Genomic DNA, 17,033 nt, shown 5'->3' with positions numbered 1-17,033 from the left:
TTAATTCGAAACGTTTAAAATTAAAAAAATATTATATTAAACCCCGAAATTTTTAACGAAATGGGGCGGTATTAATAAAACCAGTTTTTTTTTTTTCGTTAAAACGGTATTTTACCCCGTTATTACGTAAACGTTTTCGAATAATAAAATTTTTTAATATTTTTTTAAAATAATATATCCGTCGCGCGGCGAAACGGGAAATATTATAGGTATTTGGTATTATTACCCAAACGTAAATAAATTAATAAAAACTAATACGTCGGTTACCGTTACGTTAAAATTTAAAAATATTTTAAATAAAAAAAATTTCGGGGTCGGTTTCGGAAATAATATTATCGCGTTTGGAATTAAATTCGTTCGAAAATTAACGTTATTTATATAAAAAACGCGTAAATTCTTATTTATTTTCCAATACGGGATTAAATAATAAAAAAAACGAAAATATAGGTAATAAAATATTTAAATTTAACGACGGAAAATAATATATTATTAATTACGTAAATAAAAATATTTCCGTAAATATTAGGCTCGATATTATCGCCGATATATTTTTTTTTAAAATATATAATAAATTATTCGTATAAAATAATAAAAGGGATTTTGGTTTGGGTTCGGTAATAAATAATAGGGGCGTAGATTTTTTTTTTTTTTTTTTTTTTTTTAACGGGTAAAATTATTATTCGCAATATAGTAAAATTTATATCGTTTGCGACGAAAATCGACAAAATGTCCTTAAATTAAAACGGGCGCGATTTTTTCGGCCAATTTGATTGGTCGAAAAACCGTGTGGCTGAAAGGTATATGGAGCGTCCGGTCCACCACTGCGAAGCAGGGGTAGTCTAGTCTCAGTGCTCAGACTAGACCCCCCTGCGTTGCAGGGTGGACCGGGCGCTCCATGTACCTTTCAGCCACACGGCTTTTCGGCCAATTAAATTGGCCAAAAAGATCGCGCCCGTTCTAGTTTGAGGACATGTTGTCGATTATCGCCGCAAGTGGAGGTTATCGCACAGTATACGCACTGTGCATGCACTGTACGTGCACTATATGCGCAACGGCGATACAGTTTTTTAACTGTGTATTTTTTATTTACGAATATTTAATTAAATAAAAATGGTAAAAGTATAGCAAAAATATCGTTATAATATTTAAAATTAGAGCTTTTTAACGGTTAAAATTTTATATTTATAATAAATATATATAGATAAAAATAAAAATAAATAATAATATTATTATTTTTAACGCCCTATTTAAAAATTTATATATAAATAATAATATATATAAGTTTTTTATTTTAAAATAATAATAATTATAATTATATTAATACCCACGTACAAATATTTTATCGAAATTATCGTTCGTTAATTTTTTATTTATATAAATATACGTTAAATTTAATATTTTATATAAATATTTAATAATTAATATATTTATTAATAAAAGGTTTTGTAATTAAAAATTTCGATATAATAAACCTTATTATTAATTATATATAATAGTAAAATAACGTTTATTTTTTTATTTAATTTAAAATAAATATAAAATAAAATTTAAAAATATGCAAATTTTATTAAATTTAAATATAAAATACGCAAATTTAATAATATTTTAACTTTTTTTTAACGTGGACGCTTGTTTATACCGGTTATTTAATCGTTAAAATTTTGGTTTTAATATCGTTAAAATTGGTAAAAATATAAACCCATTTCGATTACAGAATTTATTAAAAATATTTAATATTTAACCTACTCGAATATTTAACACCCTATATTACGTAATATATTAGCCAAAATTTATATATATAATATATACGTATATACTACCTTCCACGTATAAAAAGTTTTAAATTATATTCAAAAATAAAAATATTATTAAAAAAAATCAAAAAAATCAAAAATTCCAACCTCCACTTGAAAATCAAGGGCACCCATATCCCAATTCAACCAATATAACAATTAAAAATATAAAATAAATCGTTGTTAATTATTTTATTAATTGCTATATCCAATATGCAAACCGTTTATTTTTACGATTTTTATTTAATTAATTATAACGGAGTGTCGGTCGCCGAATTGGCGAAATCACCTCCACTTGAGCCCAAAATGAACAAGTTGTCCTCAGACCTGAACCAGAGTGATCTTTGGTTGGACCCACAGGTACAAGTAAAGCCACGAATTGAGCCACGGCCACGCGGCTCAATTAGTGGAGCTCCGATTCAGGGATGAGCCCTGAGACTAGGGGTAGTCTAATCTGAGCACTGAAACTAGTTCGCGGGCAAATATACGTGTAGGTAAATTACGTGTGGTAATACGTGATTTTAGAACACGTAGCAGAGATTTTAACGGATCTTTGCAGGATTGTAGATAGTTACAAAACGATAATTAGCATGCATGAAAATACCGTTTATTTGTTATATCGTTTTTACCGATCGCAGCGATCACTCTATTCCTATCAACAATTATGGAAATACAAGTAATAAAAGGCCCTGCCCCTTTAGCCTGAGCTTGGCTTGGGTTACCGCAGTGCTTACAGTGATTTACCGGCCCGGACCAACCGCATTGGATGCGCAACACAATATCAAGGGATCTTGTGGTCCCTTATAAGGTGCCACGGGCGGTGAAGGTTGACATCATTAAGGCTTGTAAGATGAGTTGATTGATTACTCTCATCTTTGTTTCGCACGTGTCTACCTGGGGATGATGGAGCATGCGATAGCACTTATCAGATGTGTTCTGAAGATTTGTTGCGATGGTTTAACCTGTCTGAGTGTCAAGCCTATTGTGGATGTTGACGACGCTTGTGTGTCTGTGTAGTATCGTAACAATAACTTGTCAATGTTTTTTCTTCTTTTTGTTTGTTGACTGTTCTGTAGCAGGGCTGGTTGAGCAAAAAGGCACGATCGATAACCTTCTATCGGATTCGGAGCATAGCGAATCGCCGCTGCTTACTGGCCCCACATCTTTCGGACGTTGCCGGCGAAGAGTGACATTGCCTTTGCCTCATATCGCCGGCTGACCGTGGGAAATGGATAAAGTACCGCCCCCTTAATCGAACAAATAAATTCGGATCAAGTTCTGCACGTGAAATCTACTTGCTCAGACAACAAACATATCATCATACATAGTATGTTCAGATAGTTCAGCAAAACAAAGCCAACTGTTCCCCGTTCTGAAATCAACAAGCTACCTAGCTAAGGAACGAACCACCCACCTACCTACCTACCTACCTTACTTACGTACCTAGCTATAGGAACTCCACCAGCAAACAAACCCCGCCATAACGGTTTATCGCGACAAGTCAGTCAGTCCAACACCAACAAGTCGTCGACGATGGCAACCCCTCGACCTAGCATCGTGGGCCCGGACTCGGGTCCCGAGTCACCATTTCCATACAAGATGGAAGGCAAAGTCATATCTGGATTTGGCAGAGGATCAAAAGAGGTAATAATAAATTTCTACTCACTTGATATGGTTCCCTACTCTGATCCCTTTGGAGCTGTCTTTTCCTTTTTTTTTTTTTTTTTTTTTTTTTTTTTTTTCCCCTTGTATCGGCTCACCCTCTCTCTCTTCTTCAACTTTGACGCTCACACAAACTCGCCGAAAATCAATTTTTATTTTTTATTTTTTTTTAGCTTGGCATCCCGACAGCCAACCTCCCTGTCGACGCCACCATCACCCCCTGGATCTCCTCAATCTCCTCGGGCGTCTACTACGGCTGGGCATCCCTCCAGCTTCCCCCATCCCACCCGGAGTCCCCGTCGCCACCCGGCACAACCCCCCCTTCCTCCTCTTCCTCCCCCTACACAGTCTTCCCCATGGTCATGTCCATCGGCTACAACCCCTTTTACAACAACACGGAGCGTTCCGCCGAGGTGCACATCCTGCACAAGTTCACGGCCGACTTTTATGACGCCCCCATGAGGCTGCTCATCCTGGGATTTATCCGCGAGGAGAAGAATTACGACTCCCTGGAGGCCCTCGTCAAGGACATCAACACGGACTGCGACGTCGCCAGGACGAGTCTGGACAGGAAGGCCTGGGTGCCCCAGGGCGGGCTGCTGCATCCTGCCGTCGATTTGAGCCAGAAGCAAGGTGATCTCGATGGAAGTTGGCTTGTGAGGCCAAACGAGAGCCCGAGCGACTAGAACAAGCAAGCTACAAGCTGTAAAGACACTGTGGTTGCTATCACATGCATGAGTTGAGTTTATAGGAACATGCTTGGCACGTCGCAAAATAATGAGAAGCTCGGATTCTTTTCATTCGCTGATATGTACGAGTGAGGTTAAAATGTACCCCGCAAAAGCCCCCAAGTGCGATGCGCCCGTGGAAAAGAAAGAACAAGAAAAAAAGCTTGGGTATCCTTTGTTGCTGCTTGTTCCAAGAAATATGAACAGATTGAGCCCTTCAGTGCCCTTCAGTTGGCCGATGTGAAAATCGACAGAGAGCTCAGGGAGTGTAGGTATATGAAACAATGAAATAGAGTGAATGTACAAGGTGATTGCGCCTAGCACAAACAAGTCATGGCTGGCTGGGTTTGTAACCGTTGATACGATAACCAACCGTCTGACATAGCATGGTTCTCTCTAGATTAGTGAAAGTAGCCCATAAAATAGCCTCTCATACCGCTAACTGATGCGGCTCTTGATTGGGATAATAGCAGGGAAGGAACTTGAGCAGCAGCATGCATGTCAGCCTCCGGGTACCAGCCACTGAGGGAGGATGGGTAATTGAAGCACTTACATTCATGACAATCATCATAGGGATATCAAACGTATCCCTTCGTACATGCCACGTGTAGCAGCACTCCACCTTACCATCCCGTTCTATTTTTGATATGCCATGCTCACCATCAATCCGGGCCACGCGATTGCTCAATATGCTCTTTCTTGGCACCGCTTGCGGACTCGTCTCAGCCTTGGCCGGCGCGCCACCCACACCAGGCTCGTCAAGAGCGACTGGTGAACGATATTTGAGCAATCGCCCTTTGCGGGTAACCCTTCCACGGCTGTTCTCGAAGGCCAGCTGGGCAAAATCTTCGTAGAACTGGATAACGCTGTCGTCGTCCATGATTTCGGCGATGAACAGTGGCTCAGGCCCAGAATCCAAACCCGGAATTCTTGCCGACGAGTCCGCTGTCATGGCTGGCTGATCTGCCCTCGTAGCTGAGGCCGCCACAGACGAGCTCCCGGCTCGCAGGCGAGGCGTCGACAGACCACCGCGACCAGTCCCCGACCCACTTGCCGGCTCCGATGTGCTCCCGATATTGGTGCCTGTATTCAAGTTTAGATTGGGCTCTTTGCCAAGAAGTATATTCTTCCTCCACCCGGTCAACGCGGTGAACTCCTTGTTCACCGCCACCACCTCACCTGTGCGCCGACAGATCAGCGCAGGGGAGGATGACTGGTGCAGAAAGTCTTCATACTCAAACAGCGCGCGCTGAAAGGACTTCTCCATGAATATGAGATCCGCCCTGCTCAGTGTGCGTGTGCAAGCTATGAAAGACGGCCGTATGCTCGCCAGAGACTTGGCCACACGAGAAATTTTACCCGCCGACAACCGCCGTTGGAGCAAGGCAATGAGTCTGTGGAAGCCTCGAACGTACATGTATGGTTCTTTGACGTTCTCATAGATTTGGGACGAGTCCCGGTGCCGCTTCCCAAGAGCGGCCTGTGCGTTCAGCCTCGCGGTTATACCGGGCGTTGAGTTCGCCTTTGGTCGCGCCCCTGGCGTAGAGCCAGGGACTTGCGTGGTCGAGCTGTTCCCGGAGCCTGTATAATTGACAGGCGTTGGGGAGCCATCCAAGTTGACTGCTGGCTGCGGACTGTTATTTTCAGTGCTTGGACTCTGAAGACTGCTAGGACCAGCAGCAATGGCGTAGGCATGCGGAAGCCCGTGGCTCAGATTGCCTTGAGAATAGGGGCCGTTTGACTGATCCAACCCGAGGAGACCGCCTAATCCGCTGTTCCCTTCGTAGAGCTTGTCATAGCCGACGCCGTTGTTGAACATGCCGGGGCCAAACGTCATATCTCCGCCACCGGGAGCCGAAATCGAGGGGTCTCTGGGAGGCGTTTCTGCAGCACCAGAAGACATGTGACCTAGCATACTAAACTCCATGGCACCATACTGACTTCCAAAGTTCAGACCCTCTAGATTGAAATTGAAGATTGCCGGGTTACTAGGATCGAAAAATGCAGAAGAGAAGTTGGATATGTCACCAGATACTTGTGGAACTGTTAAACCACCCATTGGCGCGCTAGGATGGTTTTGAAATGTGGGAGATACAGGAGACTGCTGAGCTGCATAAGATATGTTCTCCGGAAGAGTTGTGACCTGGCTTGTTGGGGAAAATACCCCATAAGTTGAAGAGGCACTTGGTTGAGAGAAGTAGGTCGATCTAATATTTGATGACGATGCTTCAGAGGCCACGCTGGCAGGTTGCCTATGAGGGTGAGTCCGCGATTGGGTATTGCTGTTGTTGAAGTTTGGTCCAAGAACAGGACCAAGTGCTTCAGGAGGTGCATCGTGAAGATACTTGGCCTTCTTTCTCACACCGTCTTGGCAAGCCTCAGCGAGGCCACGTTTTATACATCTCTGACAAGGACGCTCGTCGCCTTTCAAGCAGTAAAAGAGTCTCGTCAGCAAGTTATTCACGTGGAGATAGGTTCCTGAAGTAGCTCTGGTGTTTAATAACAAACTTACCACATGTAAGGTGGGCTCTTTGACAGGCGTAACAAGCTCTCCGGGCCTTCTTTCGCCTCGGCCGATGTGGGTCCTTGGGGTCGTACTTCTTCTTGACCTCTGCGGCGCCCTCTTGGCTGGCACCCGGGGACATCTTGTGGTCCATCATTTTGTCGTCTTCGTCTTTCAGGTGAGAATCGTGCTCGTCGTACTCAGACATGCCATCCGAGACTTCACCTTCGTGGGGCTCAGGATCGTCCGCCATGTTGTCCCAGGTACGACAGGCCTCTCTATATATATGCGAGTAGACGTATATATGACCAGCCCCGTGGCAGTAGATAACCCGCAGGGACAGGTATGGGTGCAGACCCTGGGGTGGGTGGTACTCTCACACCTGGGTTGCGGCCTGATGAAAGATGGCTGGCTGGTAGATTTGCGAAACCACACCTTTTTTTTGCGCCTGGACGGACCGGTCACGAAATACCTCCCGTACACGTCGCAAAAATATGTTGGGATGCGGTCGAGCACTGCACCTAGGTAGCGACTAGGTACCTGAAATTCCACGACGGGCTGACACGACGCTGCGGCGGAAATGATGTATGCGATTCAACCTGAACGAGGCACACAAAACCAAAAATGATATCCCTGAAAATACGCATGCAGTGTTGCCAATCCCTTATCACACGGTTCCAAATTAAGGTGACATCCAAAATCATTAGGTAGATGCCGATGAGCATGCGTGAGGGCACGCAGCCCCAATTTCAGGTAGTAGGCCCAGCGTCCCGGTTAGTCGAAGTACCGTGGCGGCGCGATATGCAACCTTGCAAAGAAGAGGAGGTCGAATATAAAAAAAAAAAAAAAAAGTAAGAAAGGAGATAATATGGCACTTTCTTGGTCTCTTCTCTCCCTGGACAGGGGTATATGCTCCAAGAGTTCGAGGAAAGCCTGCCCTCCCTATTCTCGTGGATTGGCTCGCGGTCCAGTCCCAGTTGAGATCCTGTGTAACAGCTTGGCACGTCGAGGAGTCGATGGTGTGTTATACCGAGGGTCAAGGGTCTGTCGCAAGGTAGGTAAGTAGCTTAGGATTTCCAGACTGGCGGCTAAAGATGGACAACCTCGCGTCGGGCGGGGACGATAGCAGGCTGGGGCGGTCGATGACGATGCCACTCTCGGAGGGTTGTAGAATAGGTTCACTTGCGAGGGCGGACCGCGGGGCTTGATAGGATGGCATTCAAACTGCAGCTACCCGCGAGTCTGTGCCTCTTCTGAGCGCACGATCAGCACGCGGGCAAGCCTACCGGTCCCTGGTTGGATTTACTGCGCAGCGGCCGAAAGAAATAGTGGTAAACACCAGAATACCACCCTCCAAGGGCCAGGAAGACCGGAGGGGTTGCCGCGGTCGCCAATGGCGCGATGTGTGCTAGGCTGCAGACTTATGGCTCAGCTCGGCGAGATAGGAGGGAGTGGTCCGTATGCGGCTGATTTTTGCGAGGCTGCGAGGGGTCGAACTTGGCTAAGAAGAGTCCCTGTCGATGGGAGCGGGGGTTGTCGAATCGAGGAGAGTATCGCTTCGTGGCGTCAAGTACAGTCAGTACTGTAGGCGTAAGCTTGCGCGCGTGATCGGCTGCGATCAGCGCGACTTTGACTTGTAGGGTGTATCAACAAAAAGGCAGGTCAAGCAAGAAATCAAGCAAACAAGCATGCAGGACTCGACATTCCTCGACGGGCGGCTGCCGTTTATGCGTGTATCTTCGGAAACAAAGCTGTGCTATGTTGCCGAACCTGCACCCTCTTGGCAGTCAATTGGAAATCCACCGTTTGTACCATGCGTTGGCAATTTTGACGACCGGGTGCCGACGCGGTCATGCGCCGCGTTTGCTGTCACTGTTAATTCGACAATTGATGCACAGTCTGATGGATACTCCAACAGGCGGCCCGCCAGTTAGGTACCTCGTAAAAATTTGGGTTTTTTTTTCTTCGCGGTATGCGGGGTGTTCAACGGACGTCGCAATGGGCCACCCACAGAAACCAAGATTCTCCATGCAGCAAGTTCTCCATCCATGCTGAAGATAGAGATGACGGATGTCACAAGCGGGGAAAAGAGCTGCCAGAGGCCCTGCTTGCCTTGGGAGACCTCACATTCATGCCGCTTTCTTGCGCCGATGTACGTACCGTAGTACTTCATACACGAGTGGGACTGGTCTTCAGAGGTCCAGAGGTACGGGACCCCACTTGGATATGTTTTAATGAGAACATCATCCAATGAAACGATGACATTGCTCCCACCCATCGCAAAATAATGGACACACAAACAGGGCAAGGTACCTGCAAAACCGCACTTCCGGTCAACTTTAATCTTTCACCGTTACAATGCTGTACTATACTTTTGCCAATTTGTTAATGACATGGACTAGAGTCTAGAGCTGAGTAGATCTGCAGAGTACTGTACGTACTCCGTACAGTACTCAGTTTTTTTTTTCTCCAAAGGGCTGTATGTATGTACCTACGTAGGTGAAGCGACACAGGCGCCTAAATCTCTCATTTAATACCCTCAGCAAATCTTGGCAATCTCTCACTGGAGTAAGCCGTTACCTGTATTACCTATCAGACGCGAGACTGGGCGATAAAAAGCAAGTCATCACAATCAAAAAGACAGCACATGGATAGGACAGGCACATTGCATTGCGTTGCAGCGAGTCCGACCCAATTCTTTTTCACCAATGGTGGAGGGAATTGGTGACTTCAATACCTCATGTTGACGGCTATTTGCATGGGAGGATAAAGCATTTGCTTCTTCTCTTCCATTCCACTTCTGTTTTTCTTTAATTGTTGGTGCATGTACTGTACTCTATGCTCCATTGTCAAGGTATGTAGTACCCAAGATCCTGCATGGGAGCTTTCTGGATTTCATGTATCGGAGCCCACCGATGACTATTTTTCGAGTCTCCGGAACAAGACGCTGGGTGTTACCCACCAAGACAGAAACCAACAATTACTTGCAAAGACGCTTTTGGCAGCAACACTCACGTTGTTTTCTTTGGTCTCTTCCCTCCCACCCACCTCTCACTCACCCCCTTGAGCAATTCTATCACATATCACATCCCAGGTCTCCGGTCCCGAGATCGATTTCGATTGTCGCAGATTAGATTTACATCAGTCGGAAGCAGAAAGAAAGCCACTTTTGCCCTACCCGCTTCAAAAGTGACGACTGACGTGTTGAGAAACGGCAGTCCCCGCTATACCTACCTACCTACCTACCTTGCCTTGGTTGATCACTTGCATCTATCTCCGGCGGCCGTGCTGTCATGGATGTTACAGCCTGAGTGAACGCTCTAGAGGAGGGGCTAGCCATGCAATCCTACCGCTCTGACGACTTGATGGTGTGCCCGGGGAACTGAGAGGCATCCTCCGGAAACGACTTACGGAGTCCTCCGTACCAACCTGCAGTTGCGTGCTTTAGACCCCCCTGAAGCCGCTCTTGCCGCTCTCGACCACAGTTGTGTTGTTTTGCCTGCCTGCCTAGGTACTTAGGCGATATGATCATTTTTGTTATGGGTTACTCTGCCTCTGATGCAGCGTCAATCCCTGGCATCAATGCACCAACCATGGCCAGCCGCGACCCTCCTTCAACCTCTATTTCTCAAATATACCGGTGTGGTAATGCTATCGCTTTTAAAATCACTTATTACGAAGTAACAGCCGATCATCTGCAGCTGTGTGCTGGCGTTGCTAGGTTTCTTTTTTCAGACCGTACCTGCACATTCAAATGGATCATGACCTTGATTTGAAGCTTCTGATTCGTCCTCTGTGAAAGAAGATCACGAAACAAGAGAGGAAAAAATCTTGAACAACTCGTGGGGACTCACTGTCATCCAGCAACACGGCAGCTTATGACAGGCGTGCCATACGTACATCTCAAACCTGTCCAGGAAGTTTACTCAGGTAACACTGAACGGAGTTATTCTGACCAATATCACCCATCAATCTTTACTACACTGATATCTGCCAATGCAGTCAGCCTCATCGGCCCTGAATGCCGCCATTGTTGGCTGTCACAGATAGAATGCTAACTGATTGCAAACTAGTTCTAGACTAGGTGGTCGACTGGCACCACCACCCGACTGATTTCGCCAGTTATGTCAGTAATGATATTTATGTTGGTATTATAGTAAGACAGTTCTAAGACGCTTTTATTCCTTCAACCACCCCCTTTTTACTCCGTATACTTTTTTTACGCTTTCTAAACCCTGATCGCCCTTGGATCATGACTTGGTTGCATATCGACTCTTGCTACGTATTGCCTTTCCGTAGTAGTAGAAAATGAAAGGAAATGGTAGCATCGCCACCGTCAGGAATGCCAGTACGGACGTGGCCCATTGATATCCCAAAGAATCATACATTTCGATGCCGAACAAGGGAAATGCAGCTTGAAAGAGGATGTTTCAAAGCCGTCAGCATGTCTATTCTGCAGTGTGCCGAGGTTGCATCTAGAAATATATGGGAAGGGGGACTCACCGGCAAAAGCACATCGCACAAACACGTTTGTGGCCAAGGCGCTGGCAGAATAGGTTGAATAGGCATCGACCTTTTGAGCAAGTTGATTAGTGGTCTTTGCCGAGTAATTATTCTCTCAAGCCGGAGTCGATGACCGTGTGATTCCGGGCAAAAGAGGTGTGTAGGACAGACAGGGTGATTTAGCTTACCAGGTATGTGAATATACCCTTGAACACCAACATGTTACTGCAGAATCAAACAAGACTTGCGGTTAGCTGCATTCGGTCTGTAAGCAAATTTCGACAAGGGCTCATTAGGAGGGAAAACCGCAGCGATTCTAGATGACAAAGTCATGACTAAAGAAAGAAAAAAAACACCCGCATGGCCGAACTTGTCCAGAATCACAAACGAACAAAACAAAAGCGGGCGTGCAGACATAACCTAAAAAAAAAAAAAAAAAAAGAAACCCCGGTGTGTTGCACAGGGAGGTGGTGGTACCACCCATAGAAGCCTTTTTCTCTCTCTCTCTTTTTTTTTTGTCTTCTCTGCTTCAAAAAGGCCGACTAACGGAAGAAACAAAACGAGTCACACAAGATCTCCGAAAAGAATGCGGTACGTACCCTACAGCAAATACACCGGAACCAATGATCGGGACGATCCAGTGTATGGAGGGATAAGTGGTCCAGGCAAACCAAAAGAGTCCGATAGGGATTATTATGCCGCCGGCTATGACTTGAGGCAGATGAAATTCGGGCTCGCTGATGCCATCGATACCAGTCTCCTTCTCGAGCTTGGCAATGAGGCGGTGGCGCACTCGTTCCCAGTAAGGGGTTGTCGCCACGCCCAAACACATACCGACGAGCAGGCCGAGGAAGGTTGGGCCAATCTGCCACAGGTTAAAGCCGTGGTTCACACCAAACACTAGGGGGAATGCACCAAAGAAGAGATACAAAATCCCCAGCAGGATGGCTGAGTAGACGTCCAGAGCCACGCAGATGGGTTCCGAGATGAGCAGCTGAAACGGCCGCAGCAGAGAGTGACCAACGGTGCTCGCGATGGACTTGGTCACGCGTTCAATGGGTGCTTTATACCTCTCGTCGCCGGTTTCCTTCCTGAGTCTCTGGGCCTTCTTGCGCAGGATGACCGGATGGAAGGTCTCGGGCACAAAGACCGCGAGGGCGATGAAGAGAGCAGCCGCCCATATGAGAAGCACCCAGTGGGTCCATCGCCAATATACATTGAAGTTGATGAAGCCTCCGATCAACGGTCCCAAGCTCGGGCCGACAAAGGGCGCGAGGGTGAAGAGCGACATGGGGACCGACATCTCGTCGCTGGCAAACAGGTCACCAACGGTGCCGCCCGAGACGGAGAGGAAGGCGCTTCCGGACAGGCCCTGGAAGAAGCGGGCGATGATCATGGTCTCGATGTTTTGCGCCACGGCCGAGGGGATGATCCAGATGGCGAAGAGGGCAAAGGAGGCGAGGTATATAGGCCGCCGGCCGTAGAACTCGCTCAGGGGCGACCATGCCGGCCCCATCGCGATGCCCAGGACAAAGGTTGACAGGCCGAGCGTGGCTACGATCTTGGAGCAACCAAACTCGGCGTTCATTTGCCCATAGGTCGATGTATACACAGAGCTGGCGCATGTTCTGTACGCGAACTAGGTTAGCAAAGCTGCTTAGGTACATCCAGACTGCTGACCCCATCATCTCTCTCATACGAGAGTGACACACCCCTGAGTAGCGATTTCGTCCCACCACACAATCAAGGTGTGTGCAGTCACGAGGTGCATGGGCTGAAAGCGACCGAAATCAGAACATAGGAGGGTATCACCACATCACCAACGCGCTCAGCGGAGGCAGCTGATCCCTTTTTTTTTTTTTTTGCCTAGGTTTTACACTTACACGCAAAGACTCCCAAAAGAGGTTATGAATACGATCAGCCACTTTCTAGCACTGGGCATACTCCTCGGGCAATCAGGGTCAAGATTTCCCTTGTCAAACTTGACCTCGTACGGATCGGAGACTCCCTCATCGCTGGACAGATTCGTGCCACCGTGGACGTCGTCATCGTCGCAGCCGTATCCGTTGTTGGAACGCGTGCGCGTCATAGACCTGGACGACGCCGACTGAGGCCTATATAAGGCCCCTTGATTGGCCGCAGTTTCGGGCCGCGTGGTCCGTATGGGTGCAAAGGTCTGGTGCTCTGATTTAGTACCATCGTCGACGTGATAGTCACGGTTGCCAGCCTCGGTCGACCTAGGGCTTTCCCCTGTGTCGTGGAGGGACCCCTTTTCCACGTCGTGCGAAGCCATAATTATGAAGGTGTCTTAACTCTCTAGCTGGTCTGGCAAATACGTAACAATCTGAGATGACTTGACTATTATGTATTAAGACTGATATGGTAGTGTAGAGTAGACAAGGCAAGACAAGGGTAGTCCTGATGGTAATGTAGCAAAAGACTATCATGCAAGAAGATGGAGCTTGCCAAGTGATGGAGTTTTTAAATGTTTGCCGGCATCGTACCAGCAATGGCCCATTATAGATTCTTATCTCGTAGGAGGGGGGCAATGTACCCATAGGCTGTTAGACTGTGGGCGCGAACAGGATAAAAAAAAAAGAAAATGAAACAAATTCGCAATAGGACCCATATCTTCCCGAATTCGCTTCTTTTTTCGGAGTTAGCCCGCGATGACATTACTCACCTTGACCATTGTAGATATATGTACTATAGAGAATTAGGTAACCTACCTTGATGGGGGAACCACTCTACATGCTTTTTAGTACACTCTTGACACAAAGTCATTACGTCGCGTACAAAGATGCAGTAGCATCGCCAGGTTAGCTGCAGGGGGACTAAAGCCGCATCGCCAATCATAAAATGGGTGCTTACTGATGACCTATGTTTTAATTGCGTGCCATGCATTTTGTAATCCCAGCCAAATCAAATCCATATTTTGGGTTTTAGTGGTTAGAATTTCCAGTCAGCAAAGGAATAATGTTCGCCCCCTCGGGTCGCGAACCTAGACTAGAACTAGTGTACAGGTTCGACTAGGTAAACCATGGTAAATGATCATCTGGAGTACGGAGTACGTATCATTTGAACAAAGAAGCTATACCAAGTTAGTGGTTTTGGTGGGGAGCCAGTGGCAAGGGAAAGCCGGTATTAATAAATACGTTAGCAAGTTAGGTACTTTTATGCAACTGGAATTAACACGGCGTTAAGTCATAGATGACATGAACCAAACAAAAAACAAAGCCTTGATTATCAGCTTTCTTCCAAGCCTGTGCCTGTGCCTGTCCTGTACTGTCTACCTATGTAATAATCGTCTACATATAATAATAGTCATATGTCTATATACAAAGTCATTTATACTCGTCCTCATTGTGCAAAAGCACTCAATCCAACAATATATCCCTAGAAGGAAAACCAAAGTACAATAACCCCATACAGAAACGCCCCCCCAAATGAAAAACAAGAAAAAACAAGAAAAACAATAAACAAAGACAACAATAACCTTTAAAAGGTCTCTGCTAGACCAGAAAAGCTTGGAATGTTCCCCAAGTCGCAGTTGAACGACCGGTCCCAGGCCTTAGCAGGCAGTATACCGGCTGCGAGGCCCTTCTTGTAGCTCCATTGCGCATGCGAAGCATCCCAGGTCCAGTAGAACCACCCCCAGCCTTTCTCAAAGCTGTGCATCTGCGCTTCGGCAAACGTTCTCAAGAAGGTCTTGTATGCGTCGCTGTATTTCGAAGCGTCTGCATTTGCCGTTCCACACTCGCATCGGGTATCCATCGTTGGGCATCGCGGCGTCAAGGCTTCGGATGAAGGGTCACCGCTGCGATATGTCCCAGTCCATCTGTTGCCCCCTACATGTTGGGAAATATATCACACCAGTAAGTAACAAACACTTTGTCCAAAAAAAAGGGGGGGTAATCAGAAAATTAAAGGCAGCCGGGTACTTACATCCAACGTTTGTTAGGTGCTTGGCGCAGTCTGTATCTGCCTGCGACCACTCTGCAACCAGAGTAGGGCCAAATCCAGTGGCTGTATTCATACTCTCTTGTGTCTGCTTTGTCCAACCATCGCAAGCATACTCGATCTTGCGCGTGTGGTTGTATACAATCTGATCCGAGTTGAAAATGACATACTGATGCACGTCCAATGCGAGTCCGTTGCCGTAACCGGTGAGTTGGCCTTGCCATTTGTACAGCCCCATGAAGCCGTCACCAAAGACCACAATGGCATCCTTGATACCATTCTTCCGCACCAAGTCATACGCCTTGGCTGTCCAGTCCACCACGTCCTGAGCCTTCAAAGCGGTCATCTTGGGCTCGTTAGCCAGACCATAATGCGTGATGATGTTGCGGTAGCGGTCCTGGGCAAAGAACTTGGACAACCGATCGTGTATGTCGAGGGACCGCTGTGCGTTCAGTGCACCATCCGTTCCGTTCAGCCACCCGATTTCTCCTTGTCTCCCGCTGTGGTTCCACCCATTCTGGCTGCCCGGTAGACCGTGGAGATCAAGATTGATGCGGAGTCCGTACTTCCTTGCCCACTCGATGGCCCTCAGCAGGTAGCGCCACGAGGTGCGGAAAACATAAGGGTCGCCGTCGTACGTCTGAACAGCCCAGTAGCTGAAGGGTATGCGGATATGGTCGAGGCCTGCTGCTTGGATGTCCTTGAAAGTTTGCTCGTTGACAAATGAAGAGTAGTGCTTCTCCAAAAATGCCGGGCATGCCGTCCCCAACCTGGTGCACAGAGTCCATTCATCGATGACCCCAGTCCTCTGATCCCAGTCGTACAAATCAGCCGTGATGAACGGCTCGATGGATAACCACCCTCCAAGGTTCACTCCTCGCGCCGGGCGAGAAGCATACGAGCCCCAGGGCTTGTTGAGAGGCGGTACGTTGTCATTGGCCTGTTTTGAATCATCCCAGCTACTGAAGAGACCCATGACGGGTAGATCACCAACTGTCTGATCCGTGTAGGTGAGGTTGAAGTCTTTGGTGTCCTGCCACTCGAACGGATTGAGGTAGGATGGTGCGCCGGAAGGAATGCTATTTCGATCGATATCCTTTAGATTTGACTTGGGGTCGGAAGAGTTGGAGTTGTTGTTTTGCTTGCTGACGACCACAGCTACTGCGATGATGAGAATGAGAAGGACAATACCGATTCCAAGACCGACCACTAAAGATGATTACAGCCCGTTCAGTCAGCATATACCACCCGACTTCATCGATGGCTCCGGCCACTACAGTAGTGGTAAGGATACTCACAGCATAAGAATTTCTTGTTCTTCCATCTTGGCTGCTTCTTCGGCTGCAGTGGTTCCTTTTCCAGACTGTCGATACTGCTGTGACCACCTCCCCTCAATCCTCTCAGATCCTTGCCCCGCCCCTCTTCAAGGGCTGCACCACTGACGACACGTTTCTTCCGCTTCTTGTCCTTCTTCGACCTGTGCGCGTCTTCTAACCTGTCGACCTCTTTGTATTCGGCCCGTTCGGGTCTCCTCGTCCTTGAATCCCTCTCGCGACGTTGATCGCGACTACGTTCATAGTCACGGACCCTCGCCCGCTCGTACTCTCTGTCTTCTTCCCGTTGCCTGTATCTCTCCCTGTCCCGAGTACCATCTCTGTCGCGTTCCCTGTCCCGGTCTCTGCTCTGGTGTCGGGGTGACCGTACTGCGTTCACCTCGTTGAGTCTCGCCAAAGCATCAATCGACAGCGGTCGCCCATTACTGGAGCCGCTTTCGTCTGTCCTGGAGTGGCGATGCGGATTCGAGCTTGATTTCCTCTTGTGGTGCTTGCGGGATCCGGCTTCCCGGTGTCGCCCTGCTTGTCTCGACGAGTCTTGGGGACTCAT

The 17,033-nt window shown here is 47.3% G+C and overlaps 4 protein-coding genes across 4 annotated transcripts; 1 reads left to right on the top strand and 3 right to left on the bottom strand.

The window, feature by feature from the left end:
* Positions 1-3,228: 3,228 nt before the first annotated feature.
* PgNI_00933 (uncharacterized protein) lies at positions 3,229-4,141 on the top strand (the record flags this gene model as incomplete). Its single annotated transcript, XM_031121010.1, has 2 exons — positions 3,229-3,437; positions 3,629-4,141. Exons 1-2 carry the CDS (start codon positions 3,327-3,329, stop codon positions 4,139-4,141), a joined length of 624 nt encoding a protein of 207 aa, XP_030986854.1. The 5' UTR covers positions 3,229-3,326.
* Positions 3,438-6,949, bottom strand: PgNI_00932 (uncharacterized protein). Its single transcript, XM_031121009.1, has 3 exons — positions 6,696-6,949; positions 4,737-6,607; positions 3,438-4,664 (listed from the first exon to the last, which is right to left on the bottom strand). The coding sequence occupies exons 1-3, from the start codon at positions 6,937-6,939 to the stop codon at positions 4,614-4,616; spliced, it is 2,166 nt and encodes a 721-aa protein (XP_030987883.1). The 5' UTR covers positions 6,940-6,949; the 3' UTR covers positions 3,438-4,613.
* A 3,795-nt stretch (positions 6,950-10,744) lies between these two features.
* PgNI_00931 (uncharacterized protein) lies at positions 10,745-13,764 on the bottom strand. Its single transcript, XM_031121008.1, has 5 exons — positions 13,073-13,764; positions 11,789-12,817; positions 11,378-11,414; positions 11,190-11,259; positions 10,745-11,100 (listed from the first exon to the last, which is right to left on the bottom strand). The coding sequence occupies exons 1-5, from the start codon at positions 13,480-13,482 to the stop codon at positions 10,937-10,939; spliced, it is 1,710 nt and encodes a 569-aa protein (XP_030986856.1). The 5' UTR covers positions 13,483-13,764; the 3' UTR covers positions 10,745-10,936.
* A 923-nt stretch (positions 13,765-14,687) lies between these two features.
* On the bottom strand, positions 14,688-17,033 carry PgNI_00930 (uncharacterized protein; the record flags this gene model as incomplete). The annotated part of the gene is made up of 3 exons (XM_031121007.1): positions 14,688-15,037; positions 15,135-16,358; positions 16,448-17,033. The coding sequence occupies 3 exons, from the start codon at positions 17,031-17,033 to the stop codon at positions 14,688-14,690; spliced, it is 2,160 nt and encodes a 719-aa protein (XP_030987023.1).

Source organism: Pyricularia grisea (genome assembly GCF_004355905.1).
Source record: "Pyricularia grisea strain NI907 chromosome Unknown Pyricularia_grisea_NI907_Scaffold_1, whole genome shotgun sequence".
NCBI lineage: Eukaryota > Fungi > Ascomycota > Sordariomycetes > Magnaporthales > Pyriculariaceae > Pyricularia > Pyricularia grisea.
This window is presented reverse-complemented; position numbering and strand designations above follow the sequence as displayed.

What these genes read in the sequence shown, in the direction of transcription:
- PgNI_00931 (XM_031121008.1), bottom strand. Translation starts at nt 13,482, where the DNA reads ATGGCTTCGCACGACGTGGAAAAGGGGTCCCTCCACGACACAGGGGAA. An exon ending in AGGGTATATTCACATACCTG is followed by an intron (nt 11,260 to 11,377) that starts GTAAGCTAAATC and finishes CTTGCTCAAAAG; the next exon opens with GTCGATGCCTATTCAACCTA. An exon ending in TGTGCGATGTGCTTTTGCCG is followed by an intron (nt 11,101 to 11,189) that starts GTGAGTCCCCCT and finishes TCCTCTTTCAAG; the next exon opens with CTGCATTTCCCTTGTTCGGC.
- PgNI_00932 (XM_031121009.1), bottom strand. Translation starts at nt 6,939, where the DNA reads ATGGCGGACGATCCTGAGCCCCACGAAGGTGAAGTCTCGGATGGCATG. An exon ending in AAGAGCCCACCTTACATGTG is followed by an intron (nt 6,608 to 6,695) that starts GTAAGTTTGTTA and finishes ACTGCTTGAAAG; the next exon opens with GCGACGAGCGTCCTTGTCAG. An exon ending in CTATGATGATTGTCATGAAT is followed by an intron (nt 4,665 to 4,736) that starts GTAAGTGCTTCA and finishes CTGCTGCTCAAG; the next exon opens with TTCCTTCCCTGCTATTATCC.